Here is a 24,179-nt window from a genome sequence, read left to right on the forward strand (position 1 = left end):
CTTTAGCAATCCAAAACCACCTTTCTTTTCCAGAGAAGCTTGACCATACTCAGATCCTTAATACTAGCAACGACGACTAGTTAACTTCAGCCAAAACTTCTCCCTAAATTATTGGTGGCTCTTAATCTGGCCACTGGATTATTCCCTTAATCTCCTTTTACTTTTAATTTTGTTTTGTTAGTCCCTTTAAATCCTGATTTAAAGGGATTGATGAGGCTAAATAAAGGAGATTAAGGGAGAGTGTGCTAATGGCCAGATGAAAATTAAAGGATTGTATGCTGATGCTCAAACAGGAGGTGAAGAGCTACAGCAGTTTTGGGGGGATGTAATTCTGTATGTCAGGGGAAAGAATATATTGCAGAATATTGTGTGCTAGAAACTTTTTGTGGCTTATCCTCAAAACAAATGGTTAGTTCTAGGGTTGTGGACCCATAATGCAAAGAATCACTATCTAGGGCTGAAGGACCTCAATATCTTGGCAGTAAAGGCACTCAAAAAATGCATTCTTAAACTTCAGAAAGCAGCATGTTGGAAAACGGATCCTAGTAAAATGGGGTATCTGGCTTTCATACTTTGCTCTTGAAATGTCCTTGTTAGATTCAGACTTATTCAAGTATCATAAGGGGAAGGAACTTCTATATCCGAGTGCGACATTTCTGTGCACCTTTTTACCTAAGGACCAGCGGAAGAAAGCCACATGTAGTCAGGTACATGGTCAATAGCATGGCTTTGTTTGTTATTGATCTTCAGTGTTTCAAATCCAGTAGGATACCTCAGATTATGCGTATACAGCACTTGAACAATAGATTGAAGATCTTACATTGCACTTATAGTTGGTACTCTTTGTCTTAAAACTGTGTTTGTTTTGTTTTGTTTTTTTTTTTTGCAAATCAATCCTAATAACACCCTAGGAGAAGTGTTTCAGGGTGGTGGAGGCAGTATTATGCCCATTTTACAGAAATATTAAACAAATCAGTCTTTCTGCATTAGTTTGCCTGAAGCCTCACACAACAGTGAGGCTAGAATTCAGGAGGTTTTAGCTTTTATTGCTATGAGTTCAGACCAGTATGCTGCACCTCTTCCTACAAGATGTTTTCTATCTTACAGTGTTGCACCAAATTAAACAAGAGCTTGGTGGCTAACCTAGTTCTCCTTTTCCTCTATTCAATCAGGCATAACAGTACATTTATCTGTTTCCATAGCACTCATTACCATATTATCTAAAAATCGACTAGTACTCCCATCATCCCCTGGGGTATGTTTCCAAAGTCTTGCTCTATATACTGTAATACAGACAGTGAAGCCTGTGTTTGGACAAGAGTTTGCGGTATAAAACAAATGTTGAATATCCCTTAAACTATTTTCAAAAGAAAGCAGCACCCATTGTACTTAGCAAAGAATCTGCAAGTTACAAATTAATGAACACCTTTTGCAGTGTAGAAATTGTGTACTCTTTTTTGTAAAATATAAAGTTGCCCTAGAGATTTCTACACCACTTGCTGGTAGAAATATCATAAAGTATTAGTGACACAAGTTGTGTGGAAGCCAGTTGAGAATGTATGTTGGTTTTGTTTCCATGTTGCTTCAATGCTAGTTTAATCAGTCAGAAGAAAAACTTGATGTTTGTTGGGAAAAAAAAAAATTTGTTTTTCTTCTGACTGACAGCTTGTATTAACTGTCTGTCAGAGATGAAGATTTAGATAATGTCTGCATTCTAGACTGAGAAAAAGGATACCGTCCAACAAAACTCGAGCTAGTTCATTTTGTTCCCACCTTCGCTGGCCACTAGCCAGTTTTTGAATTTGGAAGTTAGTTTCAGCTGTTAGAGCACAGGACGAGGCAGCCAAAATTGCTCAGATGCTGATACTTCCTGTAATTTGTTTAAAATGGCTGAAGATCCATCCCTCCTAACTGGTCCATTTGATGAACATGTCCGGTAACTTGCACAGAAATTCAATGATGTGGCTCAGGCCTATATAGAGATTATCCCTCCCTAGCTTGCTTGGTTGTTTTAAGGGGGAGTGGTATTTCAGAAGGGTTGGACCAAGTTCCCATCTTCTTCTGCAATGTTTTTTTAACTTGTGGTTCTTGACCATTAATCTGATGCAGGGTCAGTTTTGAGTTAAACATTTTCAAACCTGTGATTAGTCAACAGGCTGTAAATGTTGAAAGAGAAAAACCTTGCCCTTTCTGTGAATCACACTCACAAGCCTGCTAAAAACCTGATAGGTTTTGTGTTTAAGAAAATGATTGTATTGCCATTTTTCATGTTTTATCTTTTGCATTCTTGTTACAGTTAGATGCTGGTGTGCCAGAAAAAATAAGCCTCATTTCCAGAGACGAGAAGAGTGTACTTGTGGTAACTTACAGCGATTTAAAACGCTGCTTTGAAAATACTTTTCAAGAACTAATTGCAGCCGCAAATGGTCAGTTGTAGTATTTGCTGAAAGCATGCAGGACATTGCTGAGGAACTTAACCAATAGCAAATTGCACTACAGCTGAATTGTTGTTGTCATCTCATTTCACATTTGGGAAACAAACAGGAGATGAGCAAAGCTGCTTGCACTTCAGTCAGGTACACTGTTACTTGAAGGGAAGAATGTTTCATTTATCCTAGAGCTATGGCTGCCATCGGAGGCTTTATCTGTGAAGAATTTATTTTAGATTAAGGAACACATCAGGTGCATGATGTTCCTGCTTTTATTTTTTCCACTTGTATATGCACTAATTTTAATTTTTTTAAGACTTTTCTGATCTCTGATGTTTTGCCACATTGTATACTCATTAAGGGAAACTTTGCAAGGACATTTCTGGGATACATTTTTGTCACTGAGGATATTGCTCAAAATTTATTCATTTTGATATTATTTGCACCCAGAATAGCATAAAGGACCAGGGAAATAATTTCATAGAAATTGTGCTCTATAAATGAGAGTTTAGTTTGTAATCTCCGTAAAAGTGTGTTGTATGCGAGCTCTGTATGCCACCCACTGTTAGTTAACAAACCAACCAGAAGATGCACATTTAAAAAAAAAAAGTATCAGTGAAATGACGTGTATAAAATCCCCTCTCATTTAAGCCTTGTCTAAGCAACGTGACAAAATAGCAACCTTTGAAACACCTATAATTTAAGGGGCATATCAAATTTGCTCTAAACACAACCAGCGCCTTTAAAAACTGTATGTTTTCCTGCTAGTCAGCTGCATTTACATTTATGCAATTTTTTTAACAGAATTTTTTTTAAAGAAATTGTGTTAAATGCCTGAAGTTTCAGGAGTGTATTACTTTAGGTTATTTACAGTATAATTTTTGTATAAAGTTCTGTTCTTTGAACCACAGCTTTATTATGGTACTCTACACTGGATACAGAAACAAAGACACTGTTAAGAAGATTAACTAAACACAGCAGTTGTCTGGCATCAAGAGCTTTTGAAGTTTTACAACCTGAATCTGGAGGGATAATGATCTGCTGTGCCTTTGCAGTCACTGCTTAGCCCAAAGTAATATTACTTTTGATAATACTCAACACATGAATATTCCTGAAGTAATTCAGTCTGGAATTTTCCTCCTCAGTTAACTTTCTAATATTTGGACATGCAGTTGTGTCTCCAAACTTGGGTATTCCTTGGATTTATAGTAAAAGATAAACACCTACACTTTGATATTGAAGACTGCCAAATATGTAGGAATTTCCTTTCGTAAAGCAGTAGTGAAGACTGTATCTATCCTTTCCCAGCACTGAATATTTTAATAGCACTGGGTGCTCACCATGAAGAAAATGTGGAAACTCAAAAGGTCAGGACAGACTCTAAGCACTTGCAACTGATGTTACTGACATCAATTTTAATAATTCTCAATATTTGTAGTTTTCAGAGAAGTTTTTAATATTTCTCTGTCCACTTTTATAAGCTTTAAAATGATTCTCCGCCTTGAGACTTGCATCAAGAAAAGCAACTCTCTTCACATCGAAAGCTTTGAAGACTAGGGACGTGCTTTACATATTTTAGAAAATGTGGTTGAGTCCGCATTTGGTAGCATCAGTTGTTGAGTTTAAAAGTCAATTATTGTTGCATTTGATCTGAATGAATTTTAAAAGGAACATAATGTTTAATATTCAAAGGGTAACAATTGCCACAATATTGTTCTTTTTTTATGTAAAAGGAACAGGAACTTTGAGAAGTGAACATGCAAAACAGTCTTTTATCATTAGCTCATGTATTTGAGGAAGAGCAGCTGTCTTTTATATGTTTTTTGACAAATCATATTGTAATTCTTTTGTACAAAAAAGAAGTACTTGTATTCTAGAAGAAATATGAAATGCTTAATTTATAAGCGGGCTGAGGTTTTTTCCAGTATTGTTTTCTTTGAAAATGAAAGGGGATCATCTGTTCAGTTGTGGGGTTTGGGAACCTTTGGAAAATTTAATTTGTGGACCAATATTTTGTGAAAGTTAAGGCAGGGGTAAAATAGGGCTTGAATTCTCATCCTTCCTAGACCAGCAAACCATCCTCTGTGAGATAAGTCTAGAATGCAAACTTGCATGTATTTGCATAACGTCAGTTTGTTTCAGCCCCTAGCAACCTCAGGACTTGGTTTAAAAAAAAAAAAAAAAAAGTAGACAGCTAATAAGTTTTCATAAGTAACTAATGTCAGCCAGAAAACATTTGGTGTAGGTAATACATAAAACAAATAATTGTTGAGCTTTGTTTTCTATTTATTTCATTTGGTCCATATTTGGGAATGATTTGAACAGTCTGAAGTTCTGCTTGGGTGTTTTTTGGGGAGAGCCCTTCTACCGCATTTTAATTCCATTAAGAAGGTTGTCCTAAAGTTATCTCTTCCATTCTGAAGAAGAGCTGTATGTGTGTATATTTAAATAAAAAAACAACAACAAAAAACACCCCACCCAAGACATACCTTTCCATGTGGGAAATTATTGTGATCTTCCTATCTTTACAGCTAAAAGCACAGAAAGGGCAACCTTTGAAATCATGTGATGTTGGTCATTTTAATTTTTGTACCCGTTTTAAATTCTGTCTATGTATTTACTACACTGTAAAAGTTTTGTTGGGGGTACCTATGTATTTTTTTTGTTGGTTTGTCCCGTTTCAGTAATTCAGATGTCAACAGCTTCCCCTAAAAAGCACCAGTATGTTAAGTTCTGTCATGATCCCAATATATGTTATCCATCTTTAATCCTGTTTTCATTCTTCATGTGTACAGCAGTATTTTTAATAAAGAATACCCGAAATAACGTAGCCTTCTTTTGAGCATGCTAAGTGCTGTAGTTGAGTAGTGCTTTTCACATTAATTATTGAAAGTATATTGCATTCCATCATATTCCTTTTGTATTTCAGTCTGTAAATGACTCCAGCACAGGGTTGTAATAATCATGACTTGCAAACTGCATTTAATGTTTATCACTTACAGTAAATCACATGGCCTACAATTTCTAGATACTGTTCTAGACATAGTAATGTGCATTTCCTTAACTTCCAAGTCAAAGTAGTAGCTCCTTTTTGCTTGTATTAAATCAGGTCCACATTACTAGATTAGCCCTAATTCTGAGAAACTGTATTAAAAATACCTTTTACATCCATGTTTATTGAGCTCTCTAGTCCAATGACACATGTATGTTAGCTTCTCTGAAAATTACACATGGGATAACTGACCTCTTCGATGCCCAGAATTATTTGTTCTGTATTGTTAACCAGCAAAAGTGACTTACTGGTGGGGTAAAGTCCTCTGTACCCACACCCGCCCATGCCACATGTTTATGTAATTGTAAAGTCATGAAAATTTTGTAAAATACATGTGAAATTGTCAATCTTCGGGGGTTTTTTTGGTTTTTTTTTCCTTGCATAAACTTACTCTGGACTGTTGGTCCCTTAAATTGCATTATTGCTTTAGAAAGTTTATTTTGCATACATGACTAAAATAAAACTGCAGCTAGCTTGCTTGGTGCACTCTTCTGAAAAGCTCAGAAGGTAGGAAGCAGTTTTCTATATGGTAAACTTTATAATTTACATTTAAGAAAAGACCTGTTGAAAGACCACATACTCCTATAGGAGTACACCCATGTCTTGTCTGTTTCAGAATACACATAGCAACACTGGTCAGTACCTTACAGAATCCAGTCATGCAATAAATTTTTTGGTAAAACTGGAGTAATACCTAGATATATTTGTTATGCACCAATCCACAAGTGTCCCTGGTGACAGTTTGAAATGCGCTTTGAGTCTGAACCTGGATGGCTTGTTTTTGAAAAATTTTATTTTTTGTTTCAGAGTAACAGCCGTGTTAGTCTGTATCCGTAAAAAGAAAAGGAGTACTTGTGGCACCTTAGACAGTAACAAATTTAAGTGAGCTGTAGCTCACGAAAGCTTATGCTCTAATAAATTTGTTAGTCTCTACAGTGCCACAAGTACTCCTGCTCTTTTTTATTTTTTGTAACTAGAGCATGAATTTTTAAGAAACGTGAAACAAAACCTAAAATCAGCTCTTTGACTGACTACCATAATGCAGCAGTGCACCTTCAGCATATCTCCAAGGAAAGGTGGCGAATGTGTGGAATGTTTTTCTAGCGTACTTGAAAAATGAATGGTCAGTAAGTAAGCTTCAGAATTACTCTGTCCATACTTGAGTTTGAATTAGCGGAATTGCTGTAGAAATGAGCAACGTTCATTTGAGAACCTGTTGTAGGTAGCCACAAATGCTTCAGTAATTTGTGCCACTGCTAGCGTATATTAGTTATTATATTAATATTCTACTTTAAATCCTTAATGCACAGTAGTCGGTACAAGACTTTTTATTCTCCATATGTAGCCTCACCAGTGCCGAATAGAGGGGAATAATCACTTCCCTCAATCTGTTGGCAGTGCTCCTACTCATGCAACCTAAAATGCCATTAGCTTTCTTGGCAACAAAAGCACACTGGTGACTCTTATCCAGCTTCTCATCCACTGTAATCCCCAGGTCTTTTCTGCAGAACTGCTGCTTAGCTAGTTGGGCCCCAACCTGTAGCGGTGCATGGGATTCTTCTGTCCTAAGTGCAGGACCCTGCACTTATCCTTATTGAACTTCATCAGATTTCTTTTGGCCCAATCCTCCAATTTGTCTAGCTCACTCGACCCTATCCATACCCTCCAGGGTATCTACCTCTCCCCTCAGTTTAGTGTCATCTGCAAACTTGCAATTCATCTCATCATCCAGATCATTAATAAAGATGTTGAACACAATCGGCCCTATGACAACGCCTGGGGTACTCCGCTTGATACCAGCTGGCAACTAGACATCGAGCCATTGATCGCTACCTGTTGAGCCCGACAATCTAGCCAGCTTTCTGTGCACCTTATAATCCATTCATCCAATCCATACTTTTTAAAAATATTTATTAACCATACTATTTACCCCTTTTGCTGCCTCTAAAATTTAATGAACAACTGGATGGAATAAGAGAACAACACTGCTAGGGTCCTATGATTATATAACTAGTGCTGTGCCTTTACTCCCCACTAAAAATTAGATTGTCTCCAGCGGCCTTCCACCTAGAGGCCTAGCTAGTCTAAACATTAGCAGTAAGAGCCAGTGAAAGAACTGAGAAATATTCAAGATGGAGTGAATTTAACATTTTGGTTTCTATAATCTTGTTTTTTATTCAGACAGTATTATCCTCACTGTGTGGCCTTCAAGGATGTAGCGAGCCTATTTCTCCAACTTAAATCATACTGTGGCCAAATTAAACTGTTTTATTGGATGTGGGAGGAGGAGTAAGATAGAAGATTGTAAATATACACCATTCCCCTGCACTATTACTACTTTCCATGTGGATAAGAACATTTTATGACTTTACTGCTGATAAATGTGAAGTTCTTGGGCTAGCCAGGTGTAACAAGAACAGTAGTACACGGCCTTTCTCCTTCAGTTCAGTACTAGCCTACTTTCATACGTTTGTTCAGAGGTGCTGACATGCTGCATTAGACCACTTAGTCAATCTAGTCCAGTATCCTGTTACTAAGAGTGGCTGGTACCAGCTGCTTCAAAGGAAGGTACAAGAAATCCTGCAGTAGTTTGTCAAAGGAAAACCCTGTTCCTCAGGGAAGGTTTCTTGCTAACCTCCATTAGTTAGAAGTTTGTTTAAGCCTTGAAGCATGAGGGTTTGTATCCTTTCCAAAACTAATTTAAAGGGTGAAAAAGCTATTCTTTGTTCCATCTAAATGTCCAATCTGTTTCTGCATCCTGCTAAACTGTGGCCTCAATCTCCTGTTCCCTTCTCCATGGCAAACTCGCATCGTCTTTTCAATCTTTCTTCATATGAAATTGTTTCATGTACTTAATTATTCTTGGAACCCAGCACTGAACCAACCACCTATTTCTTCATGTGCTTTGTTTGTTTTTTTGTTTTGTTTTTGGTTTGGTTTTTTTTTTTTTGAGTGGGTGACCAGAACTGAACAGTATTCCAGGTGAGGTTGTTACTGATTTATATAATAGCATTTTCCATATTCTCCAGCCTATTCCTTATTCATGATAAGTTTCCTTTTTGCCCTCTGACTGTATATTGATAACTGGTCTCAACTGGGGTATTCTATCTGCTACCCAAGATCCATAAACCTGGAAATCCTGGACGCCCCATCATCTCAGGCATTGGCACCCTGACAGCAGGATCGTCTGGCTATGTAGACTCCCTCCTCAGGCCCTTCGTTACCAGCACTCCCAGCTATCTTCGAGACACCACCGATTTCCTGAGGAAACTACAGTCCATTGGTGATCTTCCTAAAAACACCATCCTAGCCACTATGGATGTAGAAGCCCTCTACACCAACATTCCACACAAAGATGGACTACAAGCCGTCAGGAACAGTATCCCCGATACTGTCACGGCTAACCTGGTGGCAGAACTTTGTGACTTTGTCCTGACCCATAACTATTTCACATTTGGGGACAATGTATACCTTCAAATCAGCGGCACTGCGATGGGTACCCGCATGGCCCCACAGTATGCCAACATTTTTATGGCTGACTTAGAACAACGCTTCCTCAGCTCTCGTCCCCTAATGCCCCTACTCTACTTGCGCTACATTGATGACATCTTCATCATCTGGACCCATGGAAAAGAAGCTCTTGAGGAATTCCACCATGATTTCAACAATTTCCATCCCACCATCAACCTCAGCCTGGACCAGTCCACACAAGAGATCCACTTCCTGGACACTACGGTGCTAATAAGCGATGGTCACATAAACACCACCCTATATCGGAAACCTACTGACCGCTATTCCTACCTACATGCCTCTAGCTTTCATCCAGATCATACCACTCGATCCATTGTCTACAGCCAAGCGCTACGATATAACCGCATTTGCTCCAACCCCTCAGACAGAGACAAACACCTACAAGATCTTTATCATGCATTCCTACAACTACAATACCCACCTGCTGAAGTGAAGAAACAGATTGACAGAGCCAGAAGAGTACCCAGAAGTCACCTACTACAGGACAGGCCCAACAAAGAAAACAACAGAACGCCACTAGCCATCACCTTCAGCCCCCAACTAAAACCTCTCCAACGCATCATCAAGGATCTACAACCTATCCTGAAGGACGAGCCATCACTCTCACAGATCTTGGGAGACAGACCAGTCCTTGCTTACAGACAGCCCCCCAATCTGAAGCAAATACTCACCAGCAACCACTCACCACACAACAGAACCACTAACCCAGGAACCTATCCTTGCAACAAAGCCCGTTGCCAACTCTGACCACATATCTATTCAGGGGATACCATCATAGGGCCTAATCACATCAGCCACACGAAAAGAGGCTCGTTCACCTGCGCATCTCCCAATGTGATATATGCCATCATGTGCCAGCAATGCCCCTCTGCCATGTACATTGGCCAAACTGGACAGTCTCTACGTAAAAGAATGAATGGACACAAATCAGACATCAAGAATTATAACATTCAAAAACCAGTTGGAGAACACTTCAATCTCTCTGGTCACTCGATCACAGACCTAAGAGTGGCTATACTTCAACAAAAAAGCTTCAAAAACAGACTCCAATGAGAGACTGCTGAATTGGAATTAATTTGCAAACTGGATACAATTAACTTAGGCTTGAATAGAGACTGGGAATGGATGAGTCATTACACAAAGTAAAACTATTTCACCATGGTATTTCTCCCCCCCACCCCACCCCCCACTGTTCCTCTGATATTCTTGTTAACTGCTGGAATTAGCCTACCTGCTTGTCACCATGGAAGGTTTTCCTCCTTCCCCCCCCTGCTGTTGGTGATGGCTTATCTTAAGTGATCACTCTCCTTACAGTGTGTATGATAAACCCATTGTTTCATGTTCTCTGTGTGTGTGTGTATATAAATCTCTCCTCTGTTTTTTCCACCAAATGCATCCGATGAAGTGAGCTGTAGCTCACGAAAGCTTATGCTCAAATAAATTTGTTAGTCTCTAAGGTGCCACAAGTACTCCTTTTCTTTTTGCGAATACAGACTAACACGGCTGCTACTCTGAAAACTGGTCTCAACTGAGCTGTCCACAATTCCTAGAACTCTTTCCTGAGCTGATAGTCAATTTAGCATAGTAAGATGTGTGAATAGCCCAAATTGTTGCCTCCAATGTGCATTTGCCAACAATGAGCTTAATATTGATTGTAATGCCCATTCACTAAACTTAATTAGATCCCTCTGCAGTGCTTTGCTCTTCTCCCAGCTTGAGCAAACACGTGCAAGACAACTGCTGATTTACTTTTATCTCACTGACTAGACCACTTCACTGTCTAGTTTTTTGTGGGGAATTTAAGCATTGAGATTGTTAATGTGAAACGGGCTCCTGTATGTTCTAAGTATTGTCTTACAGGAGAAGTTTAAAACTGGTCAAAAAGGTAATTCTCTAGTCATCTCCTTTTTATTATTTATTTATTTATTTAAATGTAGCACCCTAAATGCTGTCAGTGGTATAATCTCAAATCATCACTTTACAGCTGGGAAGCAGACACTTTTTTGGTTCCTTTTCTTTATTCCAGCATATGTGCCTGTGTTTCTCCCGCACCCCCACCTGCCCTCACCAAATAATAATAATAATTAATAATTAATAAAACATCACCTCACTCATCTGCCTGGATTTCTAAAGTTAATTAAGGAATTTTATATAGTTAGACACCTGGCTCAGTGATAGGTAGGGTAGTTTTTTTTCACCCTGAAAGAAATTTTAAACAGTTAAAAAATCCTTGAATTGTTTGAAAATAAACTATCAATATTTTATACCATGATTGCTGTCCTTATTTAATAACTAACAGGCAAATGGTGCCAAAACTGCTCTCCTGCTAAGAATGTATAATAAAAGCTAGAAGACACTAGTGGCTGTCAAAGAGAAAAAGGCAGGATTGAAAGGTGCAAAATTTTTCCTCGGTAGCTCTCTGTATGCTACGTAGAATAGTAAAAATGGCTAAATGCCTCCCACTGAAAAGAACTGTAGACCTCAGTTCATCCCACCTTCCCAGCCTGAACGAATTGATTGGTTTAGATGTGCTTGCAGAGAGGTCTCACAGATGCTGATAGACAAGGAGGGAAAGTTAGTTACAGAAGTCCATTTACCTTTCCTCTACCCCTACCCCTGAATTTTAAGGCAGTCCAAGGTTTCTTTGAGCTCAATGGTCAGGGAACAGCACAAACCCCACACTATGAATTGCCAGAAACAAACTGAACCCTATTGCCTTTGTGTAAGTGGAGGTATAATAGGCTCTATGTTGGATGCCTCCCTGGGATGCTGGCCGCCTGCATGTTGCATCCACTAACGTGGGTATTTTGAAGGGTAATGTGTAAAGATATTAATAGAGGGCTGTGGTCAGTACAAATTCAAACACAAATCACAGCCTGCCTGCAAGAGTTCCTTGCCCATTGCTGCTGCTCAGCTACCCAAAAGCAGTGAAGACTCAAACACGGTCTCTCAGCTGAAGCTAAGACATGGTAAGTGGCCAGCTACCAGATGGGCAGTTAACTTCTTCAGTGTCTGCCACTTACTCCACCTACTGCTCCCCACAAACTCTCTTCGGTGGTATTAGTTCAGTCTTGGCTACGCTGAGCTTCAGTTGGCTAGCTTTCATCCCCCCAATCTCTGGCATAGGTTGGAAAAGTGGACTAAGTGTTCCTGCTGTTCAGAGCCAATTAAATGGATGTAGAGTTGTTAGCTGCACAATAGCAGCACTGTAGCCTGACCCATCTCTCTGTCTCCTCTTGCCACTTCATGTGCAGGTTGAACAGCCGAGGTAATCAAAATAAAATCCCGTGTGAGAACTCCCAGGGCAGAAAAATTGCTCAGTGCTATTCTTTGGATCCACTCCCTCAGAAGAACAGAGCTACTCAGCTGTAATCCCTATTCTGGCAAGGATCCACCACTGTGGCACCTGCCCTTCAGGGTTAGTGGTGACAAAGGGTGCTGGTGGGTCTAAAATAATAAACATGAGCCCTGGATATTCATTCATCAGTAGGAAGTCCTGGAACCAGCATTTTCTCTCTCTACTCCAGCTACTCCTGAAAATGGTCAAAAGTTTAGAAAATTCCAACGCTGCTTCATAACAACCTCGTTTTTCCCTATAAATGGGGGGATTAGAGAGCGAGGCAGTAATTGGCAAGAGTGACCAGCCTCTGGTCAGGGGCTTTAATAATTTGAGGGATTCTTGCACCTTACCCAGTAATATCATCTACCCCTTGTAGGCTCATGTTTTATTGTCCAAGAGAGCCATCATGCCAGTTTATAACCCAAACCTCCTTCACAATCAGTTCTCTTCCTGGCTATCAGCCAGCGAGTAAGACCTTGCTTTTGCCCTTCTCTATTCCTTAGAGGAATATGGTGCCTCATTAGCTCTCCATCTGGCCCACATCTGAGCAGTCATTTCCAGAACATAGTCCTCAAGTGCTGAGACTCTCTGTACCAAGGAACGCTCTATTGGGCAGGTAACCTGAATTTACTGGACGCTCTGGGGCAGGTATAATGATCAGCACTTCGGACGTGCGCTTATGTGGCCTCTATTGGAGTATTGTATCCATTTTGAGCACTGCACTTTAAAATTGGGTCAAATGGGGGAGAGCCCAACAGAGAGCAACAAAAATGATAAAAGGTTTTAGAAAAACCTGTTAAAAAACTAAGCATCTTTAATCTTGAGGGGCTGGGATCATCTTCAACCAGCAAGGGTGGTTATAAAGAAGATGGTGGTCAATTGTTCATGTCCACTGAAGGTGGGACAAGAAGTAATGGGCTTAAGCCGCAGCAAGGAAGATTTAAGTTAGATGTTAGGAAAAACTTGCTAACTATACAGACGGGAATAGGTTACCAAAGGAGAGTACGAAATCCCCCTCATTGTTTAATCTGTTAAAATTTTCCAAATACCTTTCAGGGATAATCTAGGTGGATTTGGCCCTGCCTCAGCATGGGGGGATAAAGTGGATGGCTTCATATTCCCTCCCAGCCCTACATGTCTATGATTCTATGCTATGGCAGAGAAGAAAGTCACTGTTCCTTCCATTCGCCTCATGATGACATTAGAACACCTCATGTCTCATCACATTCAGAATATGGTTTCTGCACCAGGCCCATAGCTGCCTTTCTTCCAGTTTTATTTGTGGTAGATCGTCTAGATACATACAAAGGTGACAAGCAGTGCAAGTAAAGGTGGTATTTAGGAACCACCATATCTACAGCTGAAGACCAAAGTTATTTGTAGAGTCCAGCCAGGATATTGAGTGGGTGACCCCATTAGCTAAAAGTACCCCTCCCCACAGCAGCTTGGGTCTAACACTCTCTAAGTTTAAGAAGTACAAGACCTAATATCAAACTCAGTAATAATCTCCCTGTATGAAATATTAAAATGGAGTCAGGTGGGCTTGAGTGTGAAGCATCAATTCCTGTACAGTGCATGTGAGGTTCATGCTGTATGGAGGTGCCATTTAGTCAGGAAGTCGTATTCAGGTCTTTCATATTCTTGTAGAAAGGAATTTGAGGCAAGCAATGCATGGATTGTGCACATAGACACCACACTACTGGGGATGTTAGGTGAGCATTAACCTGAAACTTGGGAGTCCTTTTACGCAGAGAGGAATGATGCTGTGAAGAGCAGCCATCATCACTGTCCCTTCCCTTCCCCCAGATGCAAGGAGATTCTGCAGGTTTGTGAGAGAGAAGGAAAAAGGAGAGAGCTTGCCATCCTTGTATGAGCAGAGAGCTCCACTGGGCCTCTAGCTAGGTATGGGCAATCCATCAGGTTCAATGTATTCAATGCATTTCATTTTATTCACACAAAACATTAGGAACACTGCATGTGTCCATCACCCCCTCCCCATCTGCTTTTTGCCTTACAAGACTGTGAACTCTTACAGGCAGTCACTGTGTCTTCCTATATGACCACTCAGCTGTGGGCAAATCTATCTCCACCAAGATGTCTGAATTGTGTCTAATGGTAAGAGATGTCTTTTTACAGAAGCTTTGACCCATGTATTTAGTTAATTAACCAAGCAAAATTCAGAACTTGTTTATTATATGAATTTAGCAATTAAAATACATTTGATATAAAAAGATAAGAAATGTAAGACATAAGTGTGAGTTATTCACATCCAAAGAAATTTTTAGTAAAGTTCATATAAAAGTAATCTTAATATTTGTTTTCTTAAATATTTATGCACAAAAAGCATATTTATAAATGTACAGTGTGCAACACACTCCTCTAGAGATGCACTATCCGTGAATAATTATTTTGGCTGGATTGAAAGGGGGAAACATTTTGTGGATCACCCATAGATATGGATCAAGATAAATTCTGCTCCACCAGCAAGAGATCGAGCAAATGGGTCATAGTTAGAATTAATGGTCCCCTCAGTTAAGATGGATGCCAATTGAAGTGTATCCAGAGCATTCTTCAATAGCCTACTACAAATAGCTCACTCTAGGGCTCTGTACATGGCTGCTTTTCCTCAAATTGGGGGAAGGGGATTTTCTACCTCTCCCAACCTTTAATAGGGTAAGTTTTATCAAAGGCCTTTTTTACATTAATATTGCATAGGAAGATGAAGGGGGATAGTGCATCTTTACAGCTTTTAAAACCAAGACTATCGGTTTCTCTTCTTAATCAATATACATGGTGTCTGATGCAAATTACCAACAAATACTTTTGCTGCTGTACACCATACCGTTAAGTAAATTTGAAAGTCAACTGTGCATGTATAGAAGAGTCACTATAGCCTCCCAAAGGATTATATGGTGATTTACATGTTAGGAACTCTTGCAAGGCATCTAATAAACATTTGTTCAATTTAGTAATATGCAGATCTTACTGGCCATCCTGGCATATTGTTAGTTATGGGACTCAGTCAGCAATCTGTATGGTATGTTAGATGGTCTAGTAGGTAGTGTAGACAAAACTTGACTTAAATATCTCTAATTAAAATAATTTCCAGTGCACATTCTTGGGGAGACAAAGTGCAACCTTCAAGAACATTTGCTTGAACTAGTGCCCCATCAAGCTTGATAAAGCTTCTAATTAATCTGTAATTTTCATTATTTCAGTCCCAGATTTTTCATTTCTAAGTATTCTTGACAACTGCATTTTGTGGTGTGTATAGAAATTCCTAGCCCAGGGAGGCCTTCAGATCTCTTATGGTCTAAGAATGGATTAAAACTAAATCCTGATCTACCAGAATGCCATTATTATCAAGGCATTAATCCTCCCTCAAAATTCTATAAGCAGAAGATGTATATCCTGAACTCCAGGAAATGGGCCCTTTCTCCCACTCCCAGTCCCACCCAGGTAGACTTGTTTTCTCCCACTTGCTTTCCCCTCACTACTGCACTGGGACCTCTCAGTCCATGGGGCCCAGATTCCAGTGGGCCTGCCTTGCAGTGTAACCTTGATGATTGCACCCAGTTTCTTGCCCACTGTTGACTCCCTCAGCATTAAAGGTACTGTACTGCCCTGATCTTTTTGCCTGAGGAGAATGGAACTGTATTCTTGTTTTCAGATCTCACAGCTTATTCCTGAATCTGAATTGAAAATGGATTATGTTAAGTGACAGAAGGCCACCCTTGCTGTGGGGCAGGGCATGATGCTTCCATGAGACTCCCATCCCTTACCAGGGTCCAGAAACTGAAGTGGGGGTCTTCTACATGAACATTAGGGAACAGTCATCTAAGATACAGAGCTCCCATAGCTCCCATTAACTGTTAGGAGAGCTACAGAGATTCAGTACTTGAGAAAGCTGGGCCCTTAGCACTGGTGCCCTACTTCATTTTAAACGCAGACATCACACTTCGTGCTGTCTGTAGAAAAGCAGGTCATCTGAGTTTAAGTCAATGCCTGGTTGGGGGCAGGCGGAGAGAAAGCTTTTAAAATCACACATACAGCAGCTGTCTCAAGTAGAAGCTTTTGAACTGACAGTGTTTAGGAAAAGCTGGTTCAGGTTAAAATACAGATCTGAATCTTTGCGCAGAACTTCTTAAACAGGTGGGGGGGAATAAAACCCCAGTGAATTGTAATCAGGAGGAGGAGAACGGCATGCTCTCATTTTTTCCAGCACTATGTTACCGTAAGGAAATCTCCAACTAGCTTCACTGAGGTGGCCACAGCTGGAACTGCAGAAACTCGGCCTCGTCATTCCAGAAAGAACAGACTCCTTGCTCCTGCTGGCAGCTTTCAGACTGTAAAAGAGAGCAGGGTAGTGAATTGAATGAGACAGCATAGAAGGAAACAGCCCCATTCATTGGTGGTGGCGAGCACAGTGTTGTAGGGACTGACTGGGATTGTGTACACTCAAGGGAACTTGTGCCTCCCAAGTACATCATCAAAATACATGGGACCAGCTCTGCGTTTAGGCCACCATGTAGTCATGGGATAACATTTGATCACTCTTAACTTGGGCTGCATTTGATGTGATACCATTCACAAGAGTGATCAGACACTGAGCCTATCACCTGAGCACTTCAAAGAAGGCAGTGTTTGCCTTATTTTGTGTCCTTACCTCCAGTTACCTTATTTTAAATAGTGAGGACTCAAAAGGGTTATTTCAAGAACTAAAACAGTAAGTTTCTAAAGAGTCATGCACTTCCCCCTCAAAGCTACCATGCTAGATTCCCAAGGAAGAAACCCCCCAGCCATTGGTTAGAGCTTTTAGGAAACTTAAATTTGTATTTAGGCAATAAGATCTTTGAAAGAAAAATGAAGCACCAAACCTCTATACGTAGCACAAGGCATTTCTTATTTGGGGAGCTGAGGGGCAACAGCTCCTGTTGGATTCTACAGATTCTTACATTTTGAGCCATAGGACATATGTTTTCCAAGGTACATGTTCCCAAGGTGCTATGGAACCCCTACTACCTGATGCCCCTAAACTTCTAAAGGAAGTTCTTTTTCTGGCTTTTACACCTTTTAAGGGTCAAATTTTAAAGTATTTTCTCCCTACAACCATAAGGATTATTTACCTTTTTTAAAAAAAAAGAAAAAAAAAGGCAAATATTCCAGCATGTTAGTATGATCCAGGGTCTAGGGCATTAGGAAAAGTTTCAAATATTACAAGACGTACCATAAAATCATAAGCATTGTTAACTTCTAAGCTATCATACATTTCTGAATTTCATTAAACAACTCAGCTGAAATAGCCCCTGAGGGCTGAAACAAACCCCTACCAAGACTAAGCTCCCCCAACTAATTACCTTTACTATAAACAATAAAGCCCTAGCTATTTTTACCTGAGGAAAAGGTAGTCAGAAAATTCTGTCTGTTGGTGCTGAGACACGATTTTGAGTCAGGTGAAGAGGGCTAATTGGCCAGAACCTGTTAGGGGGTAGGGCTAAGGAACTATAAATCTTCTTTCAGAGATGAGGCATTCACTCTATTCTGGGAGATTAGTCTAGGGAGGAAGTGTGTGCGCACCTATCCTGAGTAGTTGAGGCTATGCTGGGGTTTTTGCCTAGGGAAGGGCCTGTTTTGGTTCTAGGGACATGCTGGTTTGGGAGGCTTGATCCAGTAAAGGTCTCTGTTATAGCTCTGAGGAGCTTATTCCAAATTAGGAGTTTAATATAGCTCAAAGTTTATTTTAGCTTAGAAACTTGCTTTAGGCGAGCTGCTTTCTCTGGCTTGGAATTTTAGCTTGCTCTAGTCTTCAGAGCTAAAGAATTCCAGTTAAAGGATTGCAATTAGAAGGCTTCTAACCTTTTAGGGGGGCATTTATAAAGACATACTTATTTCTTCTGAAGCTGGTAGTGGAATCATTGTGATCTAAATGACCATGTGTCCTTGGAAGTCTTAAATCAAAATAATTTGTTTTTCTATATCTCTAGTGGACTCCATTTTTTCTTTCTGTTACTGCACTTATGAGTCCAAGACCTTCAGCACAATATAACCAGTGCAGTGTGACACTACAGTTTCCCCTTTTGACCTGAGTGGTTAGCCAATATTTGAGGCCTTGCAGAGTTGTATCTATTAGGAGGAGAAACTGATGATGGAATCAAATATTCCTTTGATGCAATCCTATTTATTTATAAAGACTGTACACAAAGTCCTCTTTCCTGAACACAGTAGGAAACAGCAATCAAACAGCAGGTACTTTCCTTATCTCCAAGTCTGCCCCCTCTGATCAGTTCCATCTCCATGGAGCTCTGTCTCTCTACACCTTCTCAGGGCCATGCTTTTGACAATTTCTCTTGCTTCTTGCTGTCTGCTGGCTTTCCCCCCATTTTCTGCCTCTCAAGCACACCCTGCAACCAATCCTCTAGCTCCTGTGTTTACCACCAGTCCTAAGGAAACCCCTCAGATCACATGGCTTGCCCTGCTCAGGCTTCACCATGTGGCCCAGTGCCTTGGGGAGTAACCTCCTATTGTTTCCAGCTATCACTACGTAAAGTGGCATTTAATTGTTCCTTCCATTTAGCCTGAAGGAAAGGGGGTTTAGCACATCCATTAGCTTTAATCAGGTCTGTGATTGTTTATAAATTGAAGACCCGCTTGATAGCAGCTACTAACATCTTCCAGCATAACACTGTTACAAATTGCTTTTATCATACGGTTTTGACAACCTCACCTTTTCTCTGCTAACTAATCTAGCTCCCTTTAGGACTTATTCTCACATTCTCTGAACAGCCACCATTTCTAAAAAGTCAATTTGCCACCAAGACATTCCCTTCTCTTCTGCAACTGTAACTTTTTTGCAAAATGACACTGTCCTGAAGAACAATACGTAGCCTTGCACCAATCATAGTCTTAGAAACAAGAGCTTTATGCCATTAAAGAAGGGAGATTTCTAGGCTTCACAGAGACAAATAGCACTTGCTGCTAGCCCTGGAATGTTACAAGATATCAGACTTTAAAAATGGCATGTTTGTTTAAAGAAAAGCTATTTTAGGTCATTTTTACAGCCATTTTGTTCTACTGAGCCCTGCACAGTCCATATGTATTGTTATACATGGCTTTTCAATTGAAAGGATACAAGAAATCATCTCAAAATGAGTGCCTTAAATTTTTCTTTAAAAATCTGTAATACATGTCCATGGGCAGAAAACATATGAGGGATTGGTTCAGTTATTAAGATTTTATGGCCACTTTATTAGAAGGACATGCAGAGCCCTTCGCTTTAGCACTCATAAGTGATTCTTCCATTTCAAATTTTGCCAATAGAACCTTTCCACTACATCATCAGTATTCTGTGTGTATTTACACCTGCACGCACACATACACACACACACTCAGCTAAAGTAATATAGCTAATCACTGAAATTTTCCTATAAGCAAATCATTTTAGATCTTGACCAAGAACTTTATCATCTGTGGTTGCTCAGATCCCCCATACCATATGCCACAGCCTTCAGTGTGACCAATCCAGCACAATCAAGATGGTATGATGGCTGTAACTTATTGACAGAACAAGATGAATGATCACTTGGGTCAGGGCAGCCTCCATACTGTGAGTTGGCCTTAACCTGGGAATTGAAACCAGTCTGAGACTTTCAGTCTTATAACCACCCTGGAACTGAGAAACCACCTACCGTAACTGAGAAAATAAACATTCCTCATCTAGAGCTAGGTCATGTTAGTACAGTACATTTAATAGACAGCTCTTGTTCCCGAACTCTGACGCAGCTGTCAGGAATTAGGCAGCGGAAGGTGGCCAATATATTAAAGTGCTTAAAAGCAGGAAGAGAAATGAGGCCCTCACATCCATCTATTGTAAAGTTGCCACTTGAGCATCCTGAGCCTATGGCTCTTAAATGGGTTATGCTTAGTTGATTCATGTAAGAGAAGGGCAAAAACAAGCATTGTTAGATGAATAGCTGCTGGGTGCATTTGGTGCCTGCTGAGAATTTCTAGGACCAACAGCAAGTCATTGTCAGCAAAAGGCCCTCATCTTTGAAATTTGTTTCCTGCAGCCATCCACCACAGTCTGGGATTAGTGACCTGGGTCACCTGGTCCATTAGGTGTAGAACTAGTACATGATGGCAGTGCAAATGCATCTAGATGAATTTTGTAATTTGTTTGATTTTCATTTACTGTCAGGTTCTTGGATGATCCGGTCCCTGGTACTGAATAAATAAACCAGTCACACAGCATGATCACCAGCAAAATGATTTACACAGTGTCAGACTGTTCTGCCAAGTGTGATTCAGCACAAAAACATGCAAGACCCACTTTGATTTTGTGTGTGTGTGTGTGTGTGTGTGTGTGTGTGTGTGTGTGTGTAAAGGACAAGAAAGAGGCATAAAACACAGACCCCAAAAGCGTTTGCTTTTGTTTGCTCTCTGTCCAAGTAAAGCGTTTCAGTTCTTCTGAAGCCAGCACCATCCCACTGTCTGCCTGATAATCCTGAAAAAGATTAAAACCCTATTAGGCATTTAATGAAAACAAGTTATTTTTTAAAAGAATCACATTCTTTTTGGGTCCAATTTTCCAAAGCAACTTAGGTGTTGATTTTCCATGAGACCTGGGCTTCTGAGTGCCTATTTTACTTTTGAAAATATAGCCTTGTCTGGCTATAACGAACACGTGAAACTAACAACTGCAACATTTTAAACAAAAACACCTATGAAGTGTCCGGCTCTGTTTCTATAATAGCAATCCAACATGGTATGTTGGGTTAGCCACCCCTGCGATCAGCCCATGGGACAGCAGCAGCAGGGAATGGGGGAACCGATATGGCAAACCTGAGTGTGGAGCTGAACCTCAGTCCATCCCCTAAACGTTTCAAAGGTTTGGTTTGATTCATATAAGTACCATTCATTCACCCTGCTCCCATCTCTCATCTCCCTCTCTACAACTCCACAAGGCCTAATAATTTAAGGAGGGGGAGGCAAACTTTGCCTCGTCTCATTGCCAGCTCACTAGGTTCCTAGCAAGCTTGCCTAAAATGGAGTAGAATTCAGTTGCTCTCTTCTTTACTGATACAGAAGTTTCAGAGTAGCAGCTGTGTTAGTCTGTATTCGCAAAAAGAAAAGGAGGACTTGTGGCACCTTAGAGACTAACAAATTTATTTGAGCATAAGCTTTCGTGAGCTACAGCATCCGATGAAGTGAGTTGTAGCTCACAAAAGCTTATGCTCAAATAAATTTGTTAGTCTCTAAGGTGCCACAAGTCCTCCTTTTCTTGATACAGAAGTGCAACCACAAAACTAGAAATCCCACTCTGCATGCTCAGGCTGCTCAGATGAAGATGGAACACAGGATGTCAGATTCTCTAATCTCTGTTGACTACACCTTCATATCAAAGGAGAAGGCGGTGGCAGACCATGTTATGGAACTCTATGGTCTATACTGCCCAACTCTTGATGCTCTTCATTTTGCTTTCTTCAGCTCTTCACCTATTACAATATTGTTTATAAACAACCTAACTTCTAAGAGCAGATAATGCTGCACTGCACAGACAAACTAAATGCCCCTTTAAAAAAATTAAATGTAAATATATGAATAAAGAACAAATTGTCCATTGTACTTGGGCCGAGTATCACTTACATCAAATACAAAGATTTCCTTGGATGAAAGCTCTTCAAAGGTATTTACCCTCTGGGATGGCTTCATTTTGAAGGTGTTCATGTATCTATTCAACAAACAAGCAGAAGACAGATATCATCAAGAAGTTTTTTCTAGGAAACCTCAACAGCTATGCAATAAAATGAGTTGTGCATAAAAAGCATAAATAGGGACTGTTCTTTCATTTTAATATTTTAAAATGTATTATTTGTTTGATGGCTAAATGGTTTACATACGAAACCCATTGTATATAAACCCACTTTAACTTGTTTCAGAGTAGCAGCCGTGTTTGTGATTCAGTGGCCATGTGGGAAGGTTTCCCCTTTTCCCACTTCACCAGGTCTTTTATCATCTCTCCCTTCCCCACAATCTACCAGTAGATACTTCTTTGCATGACCTTGCCCATATATCACTCCCTTAGCTTTGAAGATGTAGTACAGAGCTCAGAAGTTTGAGTAGCCTCTGCTGGGTCTCATCCACAACTGATAATGTGTGGGTTATCTCCCCCAGAATGCACTGCACACACCAGAGCAGGTAGAATTTCAAATCAGTGCAGGTGGTGATGGGAAGGAATGTAGTGGGGGCACCTACTGGAGGGTTATACAGAGGTAGTGCGAGATTCATGGAGAGGCAGGGAAGGACCAGATGCCATTTTGGAATCCACGGAGGAAGAGATAAATTAAGGGTGATCTTTTTTAAAAAAAGTAAAGTTTTGAGTCAGACGATGGAGAGGACAGAAAGTTCAGGGTGGTTTTTAACGGTTTTCTCATCCTAATCCAAATCATGCCTGAGGAGAAGTTTCCTCTACATAGTTAATATAAAGAAAAACCTCTTGGTATTTTTTTCTCTTACCCAACATTTTCAGTGGTTTCACAGTTTGATTTTGGAACTGAAATATCTTCACTCAAATGAGAGTTGATTGAGGTGGGACTTGAGTATGCAAATCTGCTATCTGCTGTAAATATAGTATTCAAAGGGATATAGTCTTTGCCATCCTAAAGACCCAAAAACATATTTAATTACAATAAAGACAGTCCAGGGTATAGCTAGTGTATATACAGTAATATGTTGATGCCATTTAGTTCTGTACCTGTTGCACATTTGCTTGAAGCAGGTCCCCTAACCTTTCCACCAGTTCAGAAAATCTCGGTCTTTCATTGGGGTTCCCATGCCAACAGTCTAACATGATTTGATAGCTGGAAAAATAAAAACAAAATGAGCACATTTTGTGGAAACACACGATATGTTCCTCACTGGTGCATATCAAACAGCTACAGGTTTTTTATGGTAGTGTCATGTCACTGGATTTAATTATTGTTCTTCATAATGCTTTAATCTGGAAAAACCAGAAGGATTTCTGCATTTTAACAAGGAAGATGTCCGGCATTACCAGGGACTGTTATTGAAAAGAAAAGAGCCAATCTTCAAAAAAAGACTCCTCTTTGGGGGCACTGACGCGTCTTGAAAAGCAACCCAAGAAGGTTGCAATCAGAGGATAACTTAACCAACAGCTTCTAAAAGGTATTTTTTTATTCCTAGCACAGCTTTAAACCCATGGTATAGAGCATTTATTATCTGGTAATGGAAGGCACCGTAAGATGACTCATATGAATGTCTCACTTCCTTGTATTGGTCAAATCTAGTTTTCCTTCCTGCAATAAAATATTTGAAACAACAAAAAAGTTCTTAAGTGTCAGTAGGGTAATAAAATTAGCCAGTAGGTTACACTTCCAGAGAGGATTAAGTCTAGTGTGTATCCTTTTACTCCACCTTCTGCCATTTTTTGTAAGTGTTGCTATTTAGAGTCCTGTTGTTGATCTCAGGACGTGGGTTGTGGACAAGGCACCATAAAAACCTTCAGTCTATTTCCTTTTGCAGAGGGAGGCACAAATGACAGACGTGCAGAATGAAAGTGGATTCTGATTTCTGTGATTCATTCAGAACTGACATGATCAAAGTTTTTTGTTTTTAAAAAGGCCGAGTATGGTGTGACTTGTATCCGATGAATGAATAATACAAGTGCAGAGCATTTGTTCAAAGATTACGTAGGCCAAATGCTCTGATAGGACTTTATTGTCTAAATGTCAATTGTATCTGTTGAAAGCACTTCTCGTCTTTATCTGAGATGAAATCAGGGCTCTGAAAGGCTCAGGTGATTAGTAACAGT

At 40.0% G+C, this 24,179-nt stretch overlaps 2 protein-coding genes and 1 long non-coding RNA gene across 15 annotated transcripts in view; 2 read left to right on the top strand and 1 right to left on the bottom strand.

The window, feature by feature from the left end:
- Nucleotides 1-5,255, top strand: part of PAN3 (poly(A) specific ribonuclease subunit PAN3) — a 127,651-nt gene extending 122,396 nt beyond the window's left edge. For 7 of the 9 annotated variants that reach the window (XM_038387852.2, XM_038387855.2, XM_038387856.2 and 4 more), the window contains one exon: nt 2,297-5,255. In XM_038387852.2, coding sequence (XP_038243780.1) covers nt 2,297-2,437 — 141 coding nt within the window. In that variant the 3' untranslated portion in view covers nt 2,438-5,255. Of the gene's footprint in view, nt 1-597; nt 708-2,296 lie in introns of those variants that run through there. The other 2 variants (XM_043504351.1, XM_043504354.1) reach the window with 2 other exon arrangements.
- Nucleotides 5,256-7,113: 1,858 nt separating this feature from the next.
- On the top strand, nt 7,114-11,276 carry LOC122457913. The gene is made up of 2 exons (XR_006277641.1): nt 7,114-8,580; nt 10,546-11,276. It is a non-coding gene; the product is annotated as an uncharacterized LOC122457913 (long non-coding RNA).
- Nucleotides 11,277-14,528: 3,252 nt separating this feature from the next.
- Nucleotides 14,529-24,179, bottom strand: part of FLT1 (fms related receptor tyrosine kinase 1) — a 139,844-nt gene continuing 130,193 nt past the window's right edge. For all 5 annotated transcript variants that reach the window (XM_038376518.2, XM_043504359.1, XM_038376510.2 and 2 more), the window contains 5 exons: nt 23,103-23,208; nt 22,865-23,007; nt 21,995-22,079; nt 20,761-20,852; nt 14,529-16,698 (listed from right to left, as the gene is read on the bottom strand). In XM_038376518.2, coding sequence (XP_038232446.1) covers nt 16,497-16,698; nt 20,761-20,852; nt 21,995-22,079; nt 22,865-23,007; nt 23,103-23,208 — 628 coding nt within the window. In that variant the 3' untranslated portion in view covers nt 14,529-16,496. The remainder of the gene's footprint in view (nt 16,699-20,760; nt 20,853-21,994; nt 22,080-22,864; nt 23,008-23,102; nt 23,209-24,179) is intronic.

Source organism: Dermochelys coriacea, chromosome 1, assembly GCF_009764565.3.
Source record: "Dermochelys coriacea isolate rDerCor1 chromosome 1, rDerCor1.pri.v4, whole genome shotgun sequence".
NCBI classification, from domain to species: Eukaryota; Metazoa; Chordata; order Testudines; family Dermochelyidae; genus Dermochelys; species Dermochelys coriacea.